The sequence below is a fragment of the Miscanthus floridulus genome, chromosome 1 (assembly GCF_019320115.1).
Source record: "Miscanthus floridulus cultivar M001 chromosome 1, ASM1932011v1, whole genome shotgun sequence".
NCBI lineage: Eukaryota > Viridiplantae > Streptophyta > Magnoliopsida > Poales > Poaceae > Miscanthus > Miscanthus floridulus.
The window spans coordinates 48,798,294-48,820,018 of NC_089580.1; the positions used below are offsets into that span (position 1 = coordinate 48,798,294).

The following is a 21,725-nucleotide window of genomic DNA, read 5'->3' on the forward strand; positions in this document are numbered from 1 at the left end:
CTAAAATTAGACATCTTATTCCCTCAATTCTCAAATCAGTTGATATTATCTTTATGTCTCGGTTAGAAGTGGTTTTCAAGACAATTTGATCTTCTTTAGTTTGAAATTTTTGGTAAATACTTGGCAAGTTTTTAAACCAAAAAAATGTCTCTAAGATTCTAAAAATCCTGAGAAAAATCCTAATGCTAAAAAGTATTTAGTTCTCATAAAAGTATCTATAAAACATTCCAAAAATTATATTTAACTCTAGAAAACAGAAAATATATAAAAAATCTAGAAAATTCCCAAAACATTTTAATCAATGTATAAACACATTTCAAAAAAAATTCACAATAAAAAATGAGATGCAATCATAATGACTATATTCAAAATTAAATGTATGTTGTATTTTTTTCATGGTTTCATCTCATATTTTTGTTGTGAAAAGTTTTAGAACACATTTAGACATCAATTATAATGTTTGGTGAATCTTTCTAGATATTTTCCATTTTTGTAGAGACAAGTCTACTTTTTGAAAGCTTCTAGGGATATTTCCATGAGTTCTAAATATTTTATTTTGGTTTAGCTTATCCTAATATATATCTTTAACTTTTCTCAAAAATTTTATAAACGTTTAGACATTTTTTCGTGGTTAAAAATATATCAGCTATTTACAAAATCGCCTTGAAAACCATTTCTAAACGAGCTTTTTACCTGTATGGCCTAGAAATAAATACCTCTTCTTTGTATTGCCTGTTTTTGTTTTGAACGGGCTTCGAAACGAAATTACGCGTTCCGTCATATATGTAAGGCTGTTCGGTTAGGTTTCCACTGGTTGAGACGCGAAATGACTGAAATGCCCATCTTTCTTTCTTCGTATCCGTTCCGCCGCACCCGACCAGGACCGAGCGGGTTCGAAAGAAACGAAGACGCCGCTCGGTTAGGGAAGATGGCCGCCGCCGCCGCAAGGACCTCCGGCCAGGGGCCACCGCCGGCCCTTCTGCCACCAGATCTGCCGAATCCAGGGCCGCCCGGTCCCCCTCCCATCGTCGACCGGCGAGCTCCGCGTGGAGGAGGCGCCGCCGCCCGACTGGTAGCGTGAGCGCGGCCGGGGCAGGTCCGGCGCGGCCAGCCCGGCGCCCCATCAGGTGGCCCCTCCCGCGTCATGTCCGGAGCGGCCGGCCCCTCCAGCGGCAAGCCCGGCGAGCCACCAGGCAGCCCCTCCCACGGCCGGTCAGCAGCGAGCGGCCCCTCCAGCGGCTAGGTCTGTGCATGTGATCTTTACTAATTCGAAAGAGGATAAGAATCTTGTCCTGGTTTGAATCTCTGCTTCTCTAGAAATCAACAGCATTATGTACAATCTATAAAAACAATAAGATATAAAAAACCACAACTTATTTAAAGTCCATTTTCTCCGACTCACTTGCAGATGGATATCCAGAAATTAGAAGATGAACAAAACTTTAAATTCCGTGGATTTCGAGAAGTTATTGATCTACTATCATCTTCACAGAAGCCAATCATATCGTACAATTGCTTGAATGGTAGGTTGACACATAACGAACTCGCACAATTATATGGCTTGTTAACCTCTTGATATGTTCACATGTCATTTTTTTTCTTCTTTCTCAGATATGACAATGCTGCACACCAAATTCATTGCACCTCTTCCGCCAAACATGCATGAATTTATGTGTTCTCTAAAAATGGTCTTCTCTAATGTTGTTGATATCAGCCACCTGTGGAGGCAAATTGGCCCTTTGAGAAAAGCGAAGAATATACAAGCCGCTCTCAGTTACTTACAAAGACAGTACTGTGTGCCAATTGAAATAGAAATACCACAGCAAGGTATAATTCCAGCTAACATTATTCATACATCTTGTTTCTTAGTAAACCATGCCTTACGGTCTCCCTCATACTTTACGAAATAGAATGTAGAGTATGTTATTGGTAATTAGTAACACGAGCATCAAAATGTTATCTATATATTCATAGTGCTTCCTCACTAGCCGCTCGCTAAATAGATTCTTCTCAGAAGGTCTGAAAGCTGCAGGTTTTGAAGTGTACAGAAAGGTCTGCAGGTTAGGACTTTGGGATTCAGATTTAGCGGAGGTCCTCGAGGATGTTTCATCTGAGCTAGGTGTTCCGACACTCGGATCTCAGGCTAGTTTACATATTTAATTTCTTGCAAATGGAGTCCTGAACTAGCCGCAGCTTGTGAAGTATGGAAGGCGATCAAATTTGAGTTCAAGCCAAGCCGGTGGATACCATAGATTAAGTAGATAAAACTAGATATAAAGAAGGTCTAAATAAAATAAAAAAGAAGAAAAATAGAAAGATAAAAAATAAGTTACGAAATGAAGTAATTCTTCTTTATTCTTCTAATTGAGCCGAATTTAAATAGATCTTGATACGATCATGATACTTTACAAATATAGATTGTGTGGGTGTTCAGTCACCCAATCTCAGTTTCTTAATTATTATAGGAAGAGTAGTAGGTTGATGGGAAGCTGTAATTGCTTAGCCAATTGCATAAGCATCCGGAGTTGCACCAGTTAGATAGGAGAAAATGGAATAGGAAACAGGAGTCTTTCCTGCCTCTCAGATATACTGGAATAGTGCATTGATGCTGGATCTGAAGGAGTATCTGGAAAGCTAGAACACTATGTAGCCCCTAATATCTTTTACCAGGTTCTAAGATTAATGAGAGCTCCCCTCAAGAAACAGCAGCCCCACATCAGGTGAGTGAAACCAGAGGTGAAGCTTGCATTTTTCAGGACATTTGATATTCAATTTGGGTCAAACTTGATTTTTGGCATTGCCATTATGCAAGATATCAGCAAGGTTTTCAACATAATGGTTGGCCTATCTTTGAACTGCAGGCACCTTCATGTGCAGACATGGTTATTTCGCACTTCAGATGGATCGACCTGCTCAAGGTAAAAGGAAGCCAAAACCCATCAAGAAGCTAGGCCTTCCAAAGAAAAAAGGCGTAGACATTCCGAAGGTGCCACTAGACAGCCCATCGATGGGTACAAGAAGCAAGACATGACTTCCTAGCAGCCCTGCCATGAGCACGCGAAGCAAAAGAAGGCTCAACCTTTGATTTATGATATGCATATTGAATTCGTTGTACGTGAGACCAATGTATGTTTGAAATCGCACTTTTGTGTGACCTTATTTATGTGAGACCTTATTTATGTGAGACTCAAACTATGGTAAATTTGTGAACAATTTATGTGTTTGAATTTGTGAACAATTTATGTGAGACCAATGCATTTGTGCAATTTTTTATGCTTTTGATAAGCTCATTTTATTGTTGTAATAATACTGTAAATGTACATCAGAAAAATTGTGATGATTTACAGTTGTCAAGATTTGATAAGCTCATTTTAATGCTGTAATATTACGGTAAAGTCTGCACTTTTTCGGCAGGGGTAAAATGGTTATTTTACCCTTTAATACCGTCGAGTGCCCAAAACTGACGGAAGGAAATTTCGTTTTGGGGTAAAATAAAGGCCATACCATAGGCATTTTTTCTTGGGCTATAGCCTATACAGCTAAAAAACTCTTTCTAAACCGGTAGGAAGGTAGTTTAAACCATTGTTAAAGGGCCTGGGTTGATTGTTATGCCTAAAGCCCACAATGAGATTTTGGGCCCAAAAGCGCCCACTTCTCAGAACCCAGTCAGCCAGCCCACGCATGAGCTAATATAAGATGGCCATATAAGAAACCCTAGTGGAGCCACCAACACACTCGCCTCCTTCCTCCGCCGCCGCCACCGTCGCCTCGCGGCCGCCTGCGGCTCCGCTCCTCCGCTCGGTAGGTGTGGCAACCATGGAAGCCTTCTTCCTTCGTTCCTGCCTTAGACTAGCTCTTGCGCTCGCCTTATCTCGTGTGGTTGTCGCTATAACCGCCCCTAATTCCATTCCCGTGATCTGGTTTTGGTCATTTGATGGTTTTATTTGTTGCACCTGTAGGTGATTCTGTGTAGTCACTGTCGTGCAGGTAGATAAGCATCGGGAGGTGTACGTTCAGTTGAGTTTTGAGTTGTTTGTGTTCGAGATTTTAGCTTTCCCTTCCTAGGGACGGATCGAAGCACCGCACTGAGGGTCTGAGGCGCTATAGCTGTTGCAATCGCGTAGTTATCTATTTTTTTATGCGTGCTATATGGATCAGGGAACCCTCTTTGCAGCAGAGATTTGAAGCTGTTGGTTCTTTAGCTGTTTGGGAGATCCTTTTGAGTCGAAAGCACAAGCACTCTGGTGTTATGGTTTTTGGCATTTCATAGTTTCATTGATGTGCGACATGCACCATGGTAGTAGCCTCTTTTCAGGTGTTGTACTTCATAGTTACATCGTTATCTGGTTTCTATTGCACTTGTGGCAGATTGTTTCCTTTCCCCTGGAAGGATCAGGGCACATGTACTGTGGCGATATAGCTGTTTCAATAGCGTAGTTGCCAAACTTTTTGTGTGTGCTATATGGACCAGGGAACCCGCTTTGCAGCAGTGATTTGTTCTGTGTTTCTGCTGCCAGTAGTCACCCGACAGCTAAATTGTTTGAGTTCTGAATTCCATTGGCCCTTTAGGTGTTTGTGTCACCCTTTCGAATTGAAAGCCCATGCACTCAGTTGCTATGGCCTTAAGCATTGCATAGTTGCCTATTTCACTGATGTGTGAGATGCACCAGGATAGAACCCTTTAGGAACATACTTTTGGTTGTGTTTCTGCTGCCCGTCAAATTGTGTGGCTGTAACCTTACCTGGTTTATGCTGCCTGTCAAATCCTGTTATTTGTGTGGCTGAAAACTTATCTTGTTGCTTAATAGTTAATACATCATTACTGATTTCTCAGGTTTTGTACTTGCATTGTTGCATTGTCCATTGTACATATCATTAATTCTGATCATCTTTCTTTGTTTTGTGTAAAATATGTAGTTGTTGGTGAAGGTTTCTTGAAGCTGAGAAGATGGTGCTGAAGTAAGTTTATACTTTTATTGCAATTGAAATATGTTAATAGGTCTGGTTAGTCAATGCCTTTTTTCTGCATGACTAGGATATTTTCTGTGATTGATTAATAATGACTGTCGAACTAATGTTTTAGTAAGAGTTACGGATCTTGAAATTATTCTAAGTACAATCATCTCCTTGTAGGACGGAACTTTGCCGCTTCAGCGGTCAGAAGATTTATCCTGGGAAGGGCATCCGATTTATTCGTGCTGATTCTCAGGTTACTAGCTGTTATATTTTTGTAAGAGATTTCTAAACTTATATAAAATGTTCTTATGGAAAGGGATTACATCTGTTCAGGTTTTCCTGTTTGCCAACTCAAAATGCAAGCGGTACTTCCACAACCGTCTGAAGCCTGCAAAGCTTACCTGGACAGCAATGTACAGGAAGCAGCACAAGAAGGTATGTGATATTACCCAGTCATTTATTTCTCATATGATTCCATGATTTTTGGTTATAGATTAGTTACAGCTTTCTTGTACTAGCTAAATATTTCAACCTTCTCGGTTGAGCCGGGATGATATGCTCAAAGTTCGATAGTTGTTGATTTTAATTTTTTTTTGAATGAAAGGATTTTAGTGATTTTTTCAAGTCTTATTAAACTAGGACCAGGATTCCAATAAACCTTGGCTTTGTACAATTTCTCGCCATTCTGGATTATGATTGATATGTTAACTTCTGTACTTATACGCAGCACTGATATATAACATTAACTAGCTTACCTACCAGTGTTAATGTACAGTTAATGTTAGGTAATATAGTTAGCTGTCTTCTGAATCATGTGATTTTTGCATCCTTTGTAGTATTATCCTTAATCATTGTCTTTGTATCAATCTATTTGATGCACGGCATCGAACGAACTTTTGCAACAACCATTATTTCTGCCATGCTCATAATGTTGCTAGAAGTCAAGATCCTCTTGCATGTAATTTGCCATTTCTGCCTGTAGGATATCCATGCTGAAGCTGTCAAGAAGAGGCGCCGCACCACCAAGAAGCCCTACTCCAGGTCAATTGTGGGTGCTTCCCTGGAAGTGATCCAGAAGAAGAGAGCGGAGAAGCCTGAGGTTCGCGATGCTGCTAGGGAAGCTGCTCTTCGGTATGTTTGTCGGCTGTATATAATAAAGCCACCATTTATGCCTATGACAGTGCTAACTGTTTGTTGGTATAAGCAATAAAATCCTCTCAAGTGATATTTAACAGAAATGCGATAGATGCTGATGCTCAATACCTCTGGACTCATTTGAACTGTCACTGACCTTGCAGCGAGATCAAGGAGCGCATCAAGAAGACCAAGGATGAGAAGAAGGCAAAGAAGGCGGAGGTGACCAAGTCCCAGAAGGCGCAGTCGAAGGGCGCAGTCCAGAAGGGTTCCAAGGGCCCCAAGCTGGGCGGTGGTGGTGGCAAGCGCTGAAAGAACTGAAAATGTCATTTGCTGACCTTGCAATCCCTCCTCATTAGCCTACCCTGCTTGCACCAGAGCCAGTTTTGTAGTACCTGTACCCGTGTTAAATTTACAGTTCCTATCAGCGTTGCTTGTGGGTGTTAAATACCGTGTGCGTGACAAGGGAATGGATTTATCTTTATGTTGGAAAAAATGATGGTCGTTCATATGATTTCCCCGTCGTTGGATGATGGCCTGATTTGGTTTCTCAGATCCAGACCATCCTGGCTCGGTGCCTTTGGTACCGAATATACCTGGTACAGGATTTTGGTTGGGGACTCTCCTGTAGCAACCTCGCTCGACGTAGGAAATCCGTTTCCCGGCAGGAACTGTCTATTCTCCCCGTAGATTGAGGATGGATGCGCACCGGCCCTCCGCTTACCGGTCCTGTGCTGCCGCCCGGACCTCTCGGCCTCCGAGCAAGTCAGCAAGAGCTCGACTGCCGGAGGAAGGTGGAGTTGCAAAAGGCTTCAGCGCTGGGAGCCAGGCAAGACGTCTACTAGATTAAAATTCGTTGGACGCATGCGATTGATCCAACGGCCACTGGTTTGGACCCAGCGGCTAATCGTTCTCAGTCGCGTGCGGCTCGGCTCCAGTGGCTTTCCACGTCCTTGTTTCCACGCGTCTGACGCAACGGGATCGGCTGCCGGCACGTCGAGCACGGCTGGCCCGACACACCCGTCGCGTTCATTGGGTTTCTGTTACACAAGAGTCACGTACGAGGTACGACGGCGCACCGGAACAGCGGCAGCGTATCACGGTTGAGCAAGACGGAGACGAAGAAAGGCATCGTCCAAGGCCAGTGCGTGGGATCAGCCACATCTGACATCTCCATAGCCTGCTAGCACGGCGGGCATCAGGTCAGGGCATGGCAGGCCCAACTCCGTCCGTCACGTTCGTCGGTTTCGGCCGAGAGAGAGAGAGAGAGAGAGGGGGGGGGAGGGGAGGAATCTTAAGAGAAAAAGCATGTTTGGCTTGTGCTGATAGTACGATCGTGGATTATTACTGCTGGCTGGTTTGGTGTAAGAGAAAAATACGGTTTTAATTAGAAATTTACGATCGTTTACGACCGAGCGAACAGGCTCAGAAAAAAGGTCATGAAAGTTTGGTTGGGAGTATTTTTATTTAGCAAGTGGGGCCACGCTCATTTATTTTCCAATCCAACCAGGCTCAACCTTGTACAACAACGAAAATAAGGCCCTGTTTGGTTTCCATAAGTCAGATGACTTATTAAGTCAGGTGACTGAAAACCAGTGACTTATAAGTCATGCATGTTTAGTTGTAGATGACTTATAAGCTCATGCCTGTTAAGTGAAAGGTGTGGGCCCCACGTGAAAAAATGTGGCTTATAAGTTTTAAGCAAGGGTGAACCAGCCTAAAACTTATAAGCAGGGGTGACTTATAAGTTGGTGTGTTTGACAAAATCAGTCACTTATTTCACTTTTTAACCTATAAGTAGGTGACTTATTTAGATCCAAACTGGCTATAAACAATGACTACAGGGCTCTACCCACGTTGCTCGTGCCCTTAAATGCCCTCCATCAACTACAAGGACCCCGGCCGATCAGTTCTTCCCCCCAGGCCCCAACTTGCGCGGTCTCTCTGCTCCTCCCTCTCGGCGACGACTACGCCAGGTGTCCAGGTCGCTGCCGCCCTACTCACAGGTTTCTTCGGGCCCTTCGCCGGCGAGGACCACCACCAGGTCCGCCCACCCCTTCGTCTTCCCTTTCCTGCTGTGCGAAACCGATCCCCAAACCCTAAGTCCCTAACTTAACTTACTCTTTGCACTCGCGTCTGATCTAGTTACAAGTGAGCCACCCTAGGGGCGGGGCGGGGCGGCCGCCCCAGCTACCGGCGAGCTCGCTCCAGACCCCCCGCTTCTTCCCTAACCCCGGTCCCCGGCGGTGAGGAGTACGTAGCGAGCAGCCGAGCAGAGCGACAGCGGCGCTGGAGCATCGAAGAAGAAGAAACCACGGGATATAGGCTTTTTTCCTTGACTTTGTTTAGCAGGGTGAGAGGCCCGTCAAAGCCCACCATCGTAGATTCCTCCTTCCCGACTATCTCAATATAATATCATACAAAATACGAGACCTATTTTTATGTTTTGGTAGCGTAAAGTGTTCGATACTTATTTCTTGTTTTCTCTAATAATAAGATTAAAAAAAAAATTCTACAAATGAGTCTAGAAGTGAGGATACAATTTTGCTGCAATCTCAAATAAGTCTCGCATATAGGTCTGTTGAAGGCTGAGCTCGAGAACCCATTTTGTGTCTGGGTGTCTCATCCGTTGCAGACAGCCTTAGCCCAACTGGTAGTCTGGCAACCGGTGGAATTTTCCCCAATCTCTGAATCGACGACGCGCCAGACGCCCTAGGCGAGGAGCTGGAGGCGCCGCGCCGACCGCTCGCCGCCACTCGCCCTCCGCCCCCCCCGCCCGCCCCCCGCAGCCGCGCCCCCGCCCGGCACCCGCTTCCCACCGCTGCATCAGCGGCCGGCCACCACCCGCCAGAGGCCGGAGCGCAACCCGCGAGTAGAGCAACAGAGCAGCGGCGGCGGCGGCGCGGCCGGGTAGCTGGCCACGCTACACGCTAGCAACGAGCCCATGGTCACGCACTAGCCGCGAAGCGATGCAGCGAGCAAGAGTAGCCCCTAGGGGGTCAGGCCGGCCGGCCAAAATCTACGAGCGGTGAGCCCTGGCTCTGCCACTGTTTTTTATTTAGCTTGTGCGTAGAGTTCGCCCCAGCTTAAAAAAAGTTCTCCACTTTCTGAGCAGTTAAACAACTTTTTAATCCTTTAAAGGATGCGTGTCCAAATCACCAAAGTTTAAACCATACAAAGAAGTAGGGAGTTGATTGGTCTAAGAAGAAAATAAACGAAACTTCTCCTTAGTGTTGCTGGATCCAGTTGCAAAGTTCCTGCAGTAGCGTTTCATGTCCAACTAGCAGTGTTATATTTGTCTGTTATATTACTATTGTTTAATCAGTAGTTAATGCCGCCTGCTTTTCCATGTGTTCATCCTCAGAATTTTCTCCCACTGCTCCAGTTCCAATGGAACATAGCTCTGCAGAAGATTCAGACATTAGCGATTCAGAGATCACTGAGCACAAGGAGGAGATTTGTGCCCAAATCCGAGCCGGAAAACTGAAAGTGAAGCGTGGTGAGGCCTTCCACTGCCCTTTCTGCCCTGGCAGGAAGAGGCAGGACTACAACCTGAAGGATCTATTGCAGCATGCCACAGGAATAGGGGCTGCTTCTAAGCGCAGTGCCAAGGTGAGGGCATCACACCTGGGGCTTGCTATGTTCTTGGAGAAGGATATAGCCAGCTCGTTGGAGAAACCATTGCAAATTGTTCCCTACAAGCCAAAAACTCCAAAGGATGAAGAGATTTTTGTGTGGCCATGGATGGGCATCGTGGTTAATTTACAGTGTGAGTTGAAAGGCGAAGAATTTTCCAGGGAAAGTGAAGAAAGGCTAACAGCACAGCTCTCGCGGTTCAGACCCCTCCAAGCCACAATTCTTGGGGGTGAGAAGGACCAACCATTTTGCGCTATCATCAAGTTTGCTAAGGACTGGAGTGGATTTAAGGATGCAGTGGCCTTTGAAAACCATTTCGTACTCGAGCACTATAGCAAGCTTGATGGGAAAGAAAGGAATCGCAGAAAGGACGATCTTTATGGATGGCTTGCAAAAAACAGATGATTACAACTCTCCTGGGCCAATTGGGGAGTATCTAAGGAAAAATGGAAATCTTAAAAGTGTTGCTGACCTGGAACGAGAGGGGCTGAAAGAAACTGGCGAGCGTGTAGCTCATTATGCTCCCCAAATTGAGGACACAAATACATACATGCTTGAACTGGAGGAGAAGAATGTGAATGCCATGATGATGGGATAAGTCTATGTGTTGGCGTCTTTGTGGGGCTGCAGCATCCTTGTGGCTGCATGGTGGTCTTGCTGCTCAAGGACAGCATCAAGGACAGCATCCTTAACTGGTTAGGACAGCATCTTAGCATTTAGGACAACACCTTAGCATCTAGGATAGCATCTTAGCATCTAGGATAGCATCTGTTTTAACATCTTGGCATATGCTTGGCTGGCTAGCAGCCTATAAATATGTATCCCCAACCCCTCAGGTTGGCATGACATTTGTGTGAGAAATAAACCAGAAAATTGCCCCAACTCCTAGTGTCATCATCTCTCGATGAGAGTAAGAATTCTGCTACTACCAAGAGTAAGAATTCAGCGACTAACAACTTGTATCAAAGCCATACTATCTTGTAGCCTGAGCATCTCCTGCTCATCTCCTTTTCCAGCCGCGCAACAGCCCCAGCTGGGAGCAGCAGCAGCTCCGGCCGCTCCTGCTCACTTCCTCTCCCTCTGCGCTCGTCTGAAGCAGCCCTCTCCCCACGCAGCAGCCTCCCGGTAGTGCGTCATGTCCGCAGGGCAGTCTCAGCGCTCGGTCGCCTCGAGCACGCGACGTCGACAGGAGGCCGAACTTGCCGCGGCAGAGGAACGCGAGTGAGCGGCGGCAGAGACCGTTGCGACTGCGGCAAGGGCGTCGAGGCTGGCAGCAGCCATAGCGGAGGCGGAAGATGCAGCGCGTGCGGCGGCAGCAGAGGTCGAGGCTCTGCGCGGCAGCATCAGCAGCTCCGTTTCTGCTGACGACAGCGCCGACGCGGACCTCGAGCTGCAGGGGAGGGAGGCAGCGCGAGCGCGGGTGGCGCAGTGGGCAGCCGCGCACGCCCACGAGTGCGGCGGCAGCCCAAACAGGCGCGAACGCGCCGGCGGTGCTCCTGGAGGAGGCGCGCACTGCGGTGGCGGTCCTGAACGAGGCGCGCACGGCAACGGTGGCGCTCCAGGAGGAGGCGCGCACGGCAACGGTGGCGGACGGGTCGATGGAGAGCGCGGCCTTCACTGATTTGTAAAGAACATTTTCAGTTTTGTAATTCAGGAAGAAAACCGATTTGTAAACAAAGATGCTGAAAGCTTGAAATGGTTTCACTGGAGCCAACTGTTACTGCACTACCTTGAGAATTTTATTATCCATCTGTTCTCGATTTAATTTAACTGAGCTATATCCAAAATAAGTTTACTTTCAGTTTTTACCATGTGTGCATTGAGTCACTTTTAGATTGCCCAGATAGTAGCTAAGTCAGTGTTTTTAGCATTTTCTTTGTGCTTCTGGCATCCAACTTGTCAACATTAGTACTTCCTACAATTAGCATTACAGCATTTTACTTTTCCAAGAACGTGGTGTGAGACCACTTCTGTTTGACACTTACACTGAAATTGAATACAAGTTCCGCAGGAAATAGAAAAAAAAATAATTTGTAAATCCCTTCAGAAGCTGAAGCTGACTTTAGCTTGAAATGCTCATTATTTCAGCTAACCTGTGTTGAAGCATGCTTGCAGTGTCTAAACACTCACTCGATGGTGCAGGAAATAATTATGGAGGATGATGAGAAGCTGCAAGCTTTGAAGGCTGAACTGGGTGTGAAGGCACACGATGTGGTGGTCAAGGCCCTCCTTGAGATGAACGAGTATAATCCAAGCGGCAGGTACCCCATACCAGAGCTGTGGAACTTCAGGGAGGACCAGAGAGCACCAATGGGCGAGGGCGAGGCAGTAGCCTACATAGTGAAGCGGTGGAAGGCGAACAAGAAGAAGCACACCTACTACTGATGAAGAAGCGCCTGATGGCCCTTGGCTTGCTGAACCGCGTTGTGCCATTTGTTCCTGGGTGGCTGGGTCGATGTCTCTGAGAGCTGGGAGCCTGAGACCTTCTACTGATGAAACCTAGTACCAGTAGTACTATTAAATTTGTCCGATCTCTTGGACGGTTAGATTTGCTATGCAATGGTCTGTGGCACCTAGTACACAGATCTATATGGATAAAAAAACATAGTGTTTAATAATTGGACTTTACTAGAGCGTGCGCGTGCAGGAAATCCAATTTCCGGCGGCACACTCCAATTTGAGAAAGAAACTATTTTGGTTGCCAAAAAAGGAAAAAAAAATAGACCAGATCTAGGGTTCGCCGACTCGCGACGCCCTCGCCCCGCCGCGGGTGCTCGGCGAACTCTAGCGCCCGCGGCGGCCGCCCTCTTCCCCTTCCCCCACCGCCGCCATCTTCTCTAGCTTTGGCGAGCTCGCTGGCCGCCATCTTCTCTAGCTCCGGTGAGCCTCCCCCGTCCCAACCTGGCCTGACTGCCCCTGTCGCCCCCAGCTCTCCTAAGCCGCCCATCGACCATCCCCACCGCCTGCTCTACCTGCCTCCCTAAACCTCCTTCCCTTTCTAAGCCTGCTAGAGTTGGGGAAGAGAAGTGGAGAGCCCGTCGAAACCCTACATAGCAGATCCATGAGGAGGCCTACCTGCCGCCGGATCCAGTGGCGCCGCCGCCGCATCTGCCTTGGCCGTGTGCGTGGGAGACGATGCGGACGCGAGGAGGTGGCGGGACGCGGGCGCGGATTCGTCGCGCCGCCTCATGGTTGCCAGAGAGAGAGAGAGAGAGAGAGAGAGGGGGGGGGGGGGGGGGGGGGGGGGGGCTGAAGCTGGGCGGAGAGAGAGAGAGAGCACGAGCAGGTATGCGGGCTGAGGCCGGGCGGGGTAAGGTGTGCATCCGCACACCCGAAAAGTAGCATTTTCGTTAATAATTTTATCATAACTAGACAAAGATTATAGAACATTTATATACATGTTGTGTTGGAAAATGACTTCTACTGATGAAGCCTACTAGTAGTAGTACTAGTACCATTACGGATTTACGGCTTCCGGCGTGTCTCTACAACATTTTTTTTTGGGAGCAGAAGCGGTGCCTCTACAACATGCCTCTTTCGAATTCGACGATATCTCTGATGAGGTCCAAAGCGTTGAGCTTCTGAAGCGGGGAATCCAAAAGTAGGCCCAAAATAACAATTTCGCCAAGAAGGCCCAAACCGGCGAAACCCAGCCCGGCCTGCTGCTGGCGTCACCACCGGCACCCAGGCATTCCCAACCGCAACGCCAGCCGCACCCGCACGGGAGAATCCGGAGCCGCCGCCCTGCCTTCCGCTGACGCAGCCCGCAGCTTCCAAATTCTTCTTGCTCAGCTCAGTCACCTGACCTCCACCGTTCCTTCGTCGTCGCTCTCGGTCTCGGTCCACCTAGCGAAGGAGCGCGACATGCAGACGGTACGAAGTGTGGTGCTGCAGCACCTCCGCCTCCGCGCGGCGCCTGCCATTGCTGCACGTGGAGGCAGCGGGAGGCCGGCGCTGTACGGGTTCGCTCGGGGGATGAGCGCGCCGGCGGGCCAGGAGGACAGTAAGGGAAGCAACTCCGACTCCGAGAGGGACATCAGGACGCGCGTCGTCAACCTGGTCAAGAAGTTCGACAAGATCGACGCCGACAACGTGGGTTCTTGCTTCGGCCATCTATTCTCTTCCTCCCCCTTTCCTCTTCCATTCTTCGTTCTTTGTTCGTGAGAGCCTGTGCTCTTGGTTGTTCGAATGGAAGTGGTTGGATTTTACCAGCTCAATGTCAAACTCTCACGAGCTTGGATGAATCCTGTCGATAATGGATGACAGCCTAAAATAGGATTGCCGTAAAAATTTCCCTATCTAGTGCCGTTCTCATTTGGAGATGATAATGCTTGTGCCTTTTATCTCTTGGATGTTGCTATTTTCTGCTTAGATAGGCTGAAGGATGTAATGGCCACGGTAGGGCTGAGTCTGTTAGAATGTTAGCCGAAATGGACTCATAGCTAACAAGATAGCAGACAATCTGGAACCAGAAGTCCGCAACTATTGTGCATAATGATATTCTAACATCCTTTTCAGTTCACGAAAAATATCTCTGGCATCCTCACAAAGATATGCTTCTTTTAATAGGAAATGTAACCTGATCCATAAAACAAACCATAACAGGCAGGGTGCAATTCAAGAAATTGTGTCTTTAGCGAATCTGTCACGTAAAGATTTTGTTAGAATGGGACCATGAAACGAAATTTTTTAGGACCAAATAATCTGTTACAGCAATTTTGTATTGATGAAAACAAACTTTCACTGTTTCACCTATGCCTCTTTGGAACTAGGGCATGTTTGGTTGGCACAACTGTTTTCCAAGAATTTGAGACTGTCAGAATCACTGCTGAAATGATCAGGGACACCAGTATTATCTATTAATGCATATTCTAGTCCACATTGATATGTTGTCCTGTAGCAAGTCCAGCGAAATAACTCCGTCTAGCTTAATAACGATGATTCAAAGGGTAGTTTCATATACGACATATTTTTTCTCAATTTTCACCATAACTTGGTACCTGAAAACCGATAGATGTCCCCTAAATATTTATCTCCCACTGTAAGAAAAAGGGAATTATCTCCTTGAGAAGGATATTTCCTTTCCACAACTTGTCCCCCACATCTTGAGTTAGCTCCTCTTTAGAGATGTTATCTCTGTAGGCTATTGATCTGATGTGTTTTAATATTGTCTGAAGGATGTGTTGAGAAATTTTGAGTTACATTGTTCAATGTGTGAACTGCACACAATTAAGGGCGTACCCAGTGCAGAGAGCTCCCGCTCTGTGCGGGGTCTGGGGAAGGGTGTCAGTAGCAAGCCTTACCCTCGCCTGTGCAATGCGAGGAGACTGCGACTCGAACCCGGGACCTTCCGGTCACAGGCGGTAAGACTCTACCGCTTGCACCAGGCCCGCCCTTCATGAACTGCACACAATTGGATTGCATTATTTTTTCACATATTACTTCCATCATGTCATGCTTGGGTAATCTTTCTGTAATTTCCTGACCACTAAAACAACATGTTAAAATTCTGAAAACTTATAGTATTGGCATTCACATTTTCTTTTAATAAAGCTGTTTATTTTTCAAGGTTAAAAAGAGTATCTATCGGTGATATGGCTAACTGGTTTGGTTGATAGGCTAATTGGCGATGGTGTACTTTCCCTCACAAGGAGGCTCTTAGTGACCCTTTAGTGGATTGAGCTTAACTCTGCTCTGATTAGAAATGACTCTGCTGGGGTTCTATAAGTAGATGCGGCTCAAATCTACTACTTTCTCTCTAATCCCTCAAAGCTAGGAACTAACTGAAACAAACTCTGAATAAGACAAAAACAAACTAGGACCAACTTGTGGACGATGGTTGTTTCTTGCATCACACGTGGGTTATGTCGGTGAAAGGGTCCACAGCAGTGGGATTATTTTTTTGTATGGAGTGCATTTGAGATTCTTAACTTGAGAAAGTAACTGATGATGACTGATCCTTCTTCGGCGAGGTCATTAATAGGAGGTCAACCGGTTTAACTCCAATACCTAAATTGAGAAGGGAGCAAGAACTGAACTCTGAGCCAATGGGGTTTGATCTCTTCACACATTTATGTTGATGAGAGATTGTGTAGGATTGTAGGACCAAGAGGAGCACATGAGGTCAATGATGACAGGTAAGAGGAGGGGTATTAGTAGTGCAATGACCAACAAGGCAACTGTGATGGAGCCTGTTGGAATTTAAGTTTAATGGAATCATTTGATATATATCTTTTAGGTCTGGTTTCATGGAAAGACTACACAGCGAACACAAATACAGCTGTATATGGCAATTATTTTGACATACTGCATCTTGTTGTAACTGATAAAATAGTGTACAGTAAGTCAGCAATGTGTGGCTGCCAGGACAAGATGTAATAAACAATGGGGTTAGAACAGATCGCTTGAAATTCAATTGGTAATTGTAGCTATGAATTTTCACCACATTGGTTGTTAACGTTTTGTCACAAATATGCAAAGGATAACCTTTTTATGAAGAACATGACAATTAATGCCTGGCATTACAGATTAGATTATGTATAGGAGAAGTAAAAAATTTGTGATAGGAAAATTGCCAATGACAAAGCTGTGACCCTTCTGAAAATTAATAAGACCTGCAAGCTTATTTGCTTGATAGCACTAACTTTGGGCATTTACTATCCCCATAAGTTGCCAACCTGAGTAAATAGACATGTTAGAGAACTAAATAGTGGAGAAACATGGTACTTCCAGGCTTCCAGCTGATTTGACAACTATTTATGTCAAAGTACTGTCTGACATAGCCGCTAACTCATGAAATGGATATTTTTATTGAAAAAGTGGGGAAAATATAATGTTTCTGCTGTGTGGGCAGAATTTGTTAATAGTTGATGATTTCTAATTAATTTTATATATGAATTGGACATTCTGGTGCGGTCAAATCAAATGGCATCATTTATGCCTTATTCAAATACAACCTGTTACGTCTTGAGGCTAGTAGAAGCAAACCCAAACAATTTAGTAAGACATTCATTGAACACTTTCAGAAGGGCTAAAATCAAAGATATAAAAATTGCTGATACAATTATATCACTGTTATTTCGAGTTAATAAAATTTACAGTTTTCCTAAAAAAAAAGGAATACTGTTACACTTCCGGAGAATCTTAAAGTTGTTAATGTTGCATGGAAAAAAAGTAAGATGCTAAATTAAGTACACAATAGTGACCCAATATGCATTGGGACCTAGCATTTGTATGAAATGATTGGCATTGTTGAGGTGCGTCACAGCTGAGGGAGGTCATGTGAGACTTAGAAGTGAAAGCATTGTGGCGGCTACGATTCATCATAGCAGTAGCTTAATTGTTTTTATGTTACTGGTTCCAAAGTTAAAAAAAACCTACTGAACTTGGAGTAACATTTTAATGAGTATGCTATTTGTTAGCGCTACATACTATGGATCCTAATTCCTTTTTATATGAGTGCAAATTCCCCATAACATGTTATTAATATGGCCCAATTCTAGTAGCTGCTTATTGAGTAGCTTTATAAATTGTACATGAAGCGGTTTGCATCTGATCTTTGGTCCATGTTTACCATCTAAATGCTTGCAGGTGACTGAGACTGCAGACTTCCAAAAGGACCTGAGCTTGGACAGCTTAGACCGAGTGGAACTTGTTATGGCTTTTGAACAAGAGTTCTCCGTTGAGATTCCTGATGATAAGGCTGACAAGCTAACCTGCTGTGCTGATGTTGCAAAATACATCATATCGGAATCTCAAATCAGTGATAGAAGTGGTGGTGGCTCCTGAGGGGCAGATGAAAGCGAGTGCAATGTTTCTTTTTGTGCTTAAACGAGTCTTGGTTTAGAAAGGGCGATTTATGTGCAGGGTTTCTTTTTACTTTTTCCAGTATGGAAGGAAATGCTCTTCCAATGCCTTATATGGTGTATTAATGTGAAAATATGTCTACCTCGGTTGTTTGTTACAAGGGAAGGTTTTTATGTCGATCATGGTTGATGTTCATGACTTCTTACAATACTGAATTCTATCAGCATAGCCAATGCTATGCGTTTTCTTTAAACTGATTTTTTTCCTGCAATGGATATTTTGGTTCTTTTAACTGGTGCTGTCCAGAATATTTCCGACCTGTGATATCAATTGACAACCACCAAATGGTTGGCATGCGACGTGGTGCCATATGACTGGACCACGTCACTGCAACTCGTGACCCCTCATGCTATGGAAGAGAACGAGCCAGGGTAGCACTCGCCTTATCCACCACTTCTGTTCCTGAACACCGTCACAGGTACTACTACCATATCATGTGATGTGCATGAGGTTGTGATGCTTTGCTTCTCCACACCAACCCAGCCATGGCCAAGGTAACTCCTCTCCTCGCCGCCGGGAGCTGCACTGCGATCACAGCCCCACCATCGTCGAGGAAAGGTACTGCCGGTTTGTTCTGCAGTCGCATCGTCAGCAAGCGCGCCAGGATAACAACGAAGCTTGGTATGAATCCTCAATCTTCTCCAGTTCTGTTTCTTCAGTTCGTTGGGGCTCCTTGAAACGAGACAAGATTGGTCAAAAACTGATCCACGCAGGAGGAGATGGCGAGCTGAAGCCTCCAGGCAAGAAGAAGTTCATCACCAGGGAAGAGGAGCCAGAACAGTAAGCAGTGAACCTCATCTCATCATCTCCTCATAGCAGCCTGTGACTTCGATCCACTTCGCGTGGGATGATGGAATGCAGGTACTGGCAGACCGCAGGGGAGAGGGAGGGCGAGAACCCCATGATGACACCCCTGCCTTACATCATCATCTTTGGTATGTCCACCCCCTTCGTCATCCTCGCCATCGCCTTCGCCAATGGCTGGATCAAGGTCCCTGTGCGATGAGCTCTTAACGATGACCATGACGCAGTTGCGTGATCAACCAATCAGATCATGGATGTTGATTGCCCTGCATCTTATCCAGCGAGAGTCCTGCGAGTTTGTACCTTCATATATAGAGACAAGAATTCTTATTTGTGTAAGCATAATTGCATGATCATATGGTGTATGTTAGTATGTAACCCAAAAAAACTTTCGGAGCTCTCAAGTGTTTACCTTTTTGCAATATAACTTCAGTCTTCAGGCATTCCTCCGATTCAGTGTCCTGTATCAATCTTCAGTTATTCGCTTGCACAAGAGAAGATTTGTACCATCAGCATTTTTTTTTGAAAAGTCATATATATATATATCAAAGCATCAAAACCAGAGTACAGATATTAGAGATAAGAATCCCCAAAGTACATGGGATCAGCCACCTAGGAGCTGATAAATCCTCAACTGCTCTTAAGGAGAGTATCCATAGAATAGAGCATGACATTATGGATTTGAGTAAGATCTTTGATGTCAAATCCTGCAAAAGTGTCAGAAAGTCTCTAATATGTCCCACTGGAAACACAACGAACACTATCGCCGGGCAATGGAGACAAAGACCTTCAAAAGCCTCTTTTGAGCACTGCGGCGTTGGAGGTGGAAAATTCATCAAACCCAAACCTTTGCAGAGATAAGAATCCGAAGCTGGCATTGAAGATTCTAAGATCTGCTCAGTTGGTGTAGAATCACCACGGGCAGAACTACAACTTGCTTTTTTGGTAGACCTCACAACAGGTTCTGGTAGAATTAAAAAAAAGGGGGTCCTGCTACAAAAATGGATTAATGTGCAGCCAATGCTGTCAATGAATCGATCAATCTGCAGCTGGTGTAACAGAGGGTTCAGATGGTAACATGACATGAGCACAAAGACGAAGAACACATTCAAGTGTGGTTTTGTGAATCTATTGAAAATATTAGGAACAGATTTCCGTGTGTGCTCGGCATCACATGTCACAGATATTACATATTAGCTTTGCAACAGCCGCTTGTTTCCATATTTTTTCCGTTGCAAATCATGAATGCAACGACACACCCACAATTGGAATTCAAGTATTTAAGCAACATGGGGGACAGTAGAGCTCGGATAAATTACACCACAGGAAACCATTTTGTTTTGTTTCATCTATTAATCAACCATAAGTATCTATTATTGGCAAATAACACCCATGCCAGTATTACAGTGTATCAACCTTTAGGTAAACGCCGCATCATTTGCCAGTCACCTAGTTGGTTTTCTGTCGAATTCAGATTCATGGCAGTGCGGGTCGAGCCAATCACGAAGGGAGCTCTTTGGCATGCTGGTACCACTTGCTCTAGCACCCATGAGCTCCCTTAGGCTCTCCACCTTGTTCTCTTGAGCATTGCCAGTGAATTTCCTATCTGCTTCCTTCAGCTTGTTCCGGAAACGCTGCTTACGGCCAACAGTATTCAGCTCCTGCTGCTTTGCTTGAGATGGTGGAGCTCCATGAGGTCCCAGGTATATTTTCTCATCCTTTGCCTGCTCAAGTATGAATACACATCTCCATGAAGCAATGAACACCAATGAACCAGTAGTTCATAAAGGTGAAACATTGTTTTTTTTTTAAAAAAAAAAACAAAAACAAAAAGGGGGCATACAAGAAAAGAATTCCAAAACATACCTGTAGAGGTTCAGGATCTTTTTCTTTGGGGACACTAGGCTCAGTCACATCACTATCTTGAGTGGGCAAATTAGGAATAACATATCCGTCAGCATCTGTGATTGCACCATCAACATTAGAAGGATGTGTAAAATAGCAGCAGTGAAGAACACATGGAGCTCAGCATGGTATGCAATTCATAGAACATGTTCAAGTCTGACAGAGAAATCTGTCAAAATCAAAGACTGCAATGACTAAATTGTAGTTATATATGTCGCAATCAACAACACCAAGTCACATGTAGGTAGATTTATACTGTTCCCTTCCACTCAAAGAGGTTTACCATTTACCTGAGCTGGCTCATGACCACGTCATATATCTCTGAAATGGAGAATGCATCTTAATGATATTTTGTTTCATCAGCTAACAACCTTTGGTTTTGTCTGGAACTACCCCGTCTCATCAAATGAAGGCATGTGTTCTGCTAACATGTTCATGTAACCTTGACTAACTCGACCAAGAACGGAAATTCGGGGTGAAGGTAAAATTCACAATTTCGTTTCTCGAAACTGGCAGAAGTTCTCGCAGTTTATAGAACCCTTGGTAAGTACTAGGTCACTACCATGTTGCGCTCTTACACCTGAAAATCGTCGCGGTTCCTTCAGCATAGGCGCTAGAACAGCCCCTAGTCGGATTCTACACCCCAGTAACCCAAACTTCCTGGACTACTATCAATAGGTTCTAAACCTGTTCCCCAGGCAACGAGCATGCTTTGCACAACTCGAGCAATTCCTGAATGAACAACAACAGAATCACAGGCACCAGTAGGAGGCCAGGGAACCACCTACAGCATCCGTTCCTCAAAGCATCTCTACTCATGTCACGCCTAAATTAAACAACTGAAGCTAGCAGCTGTCGGTAAGCAAGAAACGAGTGCGCGCAGGTTTACTCACCCCACTCGTCTTCCTCGGCGGCGGCGGCGGCCTCAAGCGGTGGGGCCGCCTCCACCGGCGAGGGGGAAGGGGCGGCCATCGTGGTCCGCGAGGCCACGAGCCGGAGCCGCCTCGACTCGCCGGAGATGGATCCCTCTCGTCCTGGGCCCCTTTGGATTTCTCGCGTGGTCCCTCTCTCGCGCTGGAAGCCTGGAATCGATTCCGTGACGTCTGGCTGGTAGGAGTAGATCCCAATTCCAAGGCCGAAACCGCGCAAACAGAGAGGTTTCGTGTGGGCTTCTGGGCCTACTCAAGCAGCCCTCCAGAGATGAGATGGGATGTCCTGTGGGAAAGAGGGCCCATTCAGTTTTTTCAGTCTATATATTGTTTTCCTGTTTCCCTATCTTCTCCTTTTTCTTGTTCCATACAGATAATTCAGTGTATGACATTATTTTCTCTTATTAGCTCTAAAAAAAAATTATAGAAACTTGGGGCAGAATTTGGTTAAACTAAAATAAACATTTTTGTGCAAATAAATGCCCAACATTTTAT

The 21,725-nt window shown here is 45.4% G+C and overlaps 4 protein-coding genes, 1 long non-coding RNA gene and 1 pseudogene across 8 annotated transcripts; 5 read left to right on the plus strand and 1 right to left on the minus strand.

Annotated features, from left to right (window-relative positions):
- Positions 1-836: 836 nt before the first annotated feature.
- On the plus strand, positions 837-3,244 carry LOC136483065 (uncharacterized). Of its 2 annotated transcripts, XR_010765299.1 has the most exons (4): positions 837-1,243; positions 1,409-1,523; positions 1,612-2,720; positions 2,862-3,244. It is a non-coding gene; the product is annotated as an uncharacterized lncRNA (long non-coding RNA). The 2 variants fall into 2 exon arrangements; XR_010765298.1 differs by having other exon boundaries at positions 1,612-3,244.
- A 464-nt stretch (positions 3,245-3,708) lies between these two features.
- Positions 3,709-6,604, plus strand: LOC136483076 (large ribosomal subunit protein eL24-like). Of its 2 annotated transcripts, none has more exons than XM_066480189.1 (6): positions 3,709-3,801; positions 4,918-4,959; positions 5,134-5,209; positions 5,290-5,391; positions 5,939-6,087; positions 6,255-6,604. In XM_066480189.1, the coding sequence occupies exons 2-6, from the start codon at positions 4,949-4,951 to the stop codon at positions 6,400-6,402; spliced, it is 486 nt and encodes a 161-aa protein (XP_066336286.1). In that variant the 5' UTR covers positions 3,709-3,801; positions 4,918-4,948; the 3' UTR covers positions 6,403-6,604. The 2 variants fall into 2 exon arrangements, with proteins under 2 accessions (XP_066336286.1, XP_066336291.1); XM_066480194.1 differs by having other exon boundaries at positions 3,748-3,805.
- A 1,404-nt stretch (positions 6,605-8,008) lies between these two features.
- LOC136456405 (factor of DNA methylation 1-like) lies at positions 8,009-12,410 on the plus strand (annotated as a pseudogene).
- Positions 12,411-13,448: 1,038 nt separating this feature from the next.
- On the plus strand, positions 13,449-17,797 carry LOC136483093 (acyl carrier protein 3, mitochondrial-like). 2 transcript variants are annotated; one of them, XM_066480201.1, is made up of 3 exons: positions 13,449-13,818; positions 14,904-15,089; positions 17,317-17,797. In XM_066480201.1, the coding sequence occupies exons 1-3, from the start codon at positions 13,591-13,593 to the stop codon at positions 17,512-17,514; spliced, it is 612 nt and encodes a 203-aa protein (XP_066336298.1). In that variant the 5' UTR covers positions 13,449-13,590; the 3' UTR covers positions 17,515-17,797. The 2 variants fall into 2 exon arrangements, with proteins under 2 accessions (XP_066336298.1, XP_066336303.1); XM_066480206.1 differs by lacking the exon at positions 14,904-15,089.
- A 183-nt stretch (positions 17,798-17,980) lies between these two features.
- LOC136483110 (uncharacterized) lies at positions 17,981-18,864 on the plus strand. The gene is made up of 3 exons (XM_066480214.1): positions 17,981-18,213; positions 18,306-18,372; positions 18,454-18,864. Exons 1-3 carry the CDS (start codon positions 18,078-18,080, stop codon positions 18,596-18,598), a joined length of 348 nt encoding a protein of 115 aa, XP_066336311.1. The 5' UTR covers positions 17,981-18,077; the 3' UTR covers positions 18,599-18,864.
- An 847-nt stretch (positions 18,865-19,711) lies between these two features.
- On the minus strand, positions 19,712-21,392 carry LOC136483121 (uncharacterized). The gene is made up of 3 exons (XM_066480221.1): positions 21,195-21,392; positions 20,263-20,357; positions 19,712-20,120 (listed from the first exon to the last, which is right to left on the minus strand). The coding sequence occupies exons 1-3, from the start codon at positions 21,271-21,273 to the stop codon at positions 19,842-19,844; spliced, it is 453 nt and encodes a 150-aa protein (XP_066336318.1). The 5' UTR covers positions 21,274-21,392; the 3' UTR covers positions 19,712-19,841.
- Positions 21,393-21,725: the final 333 nt, after the last annotated feature.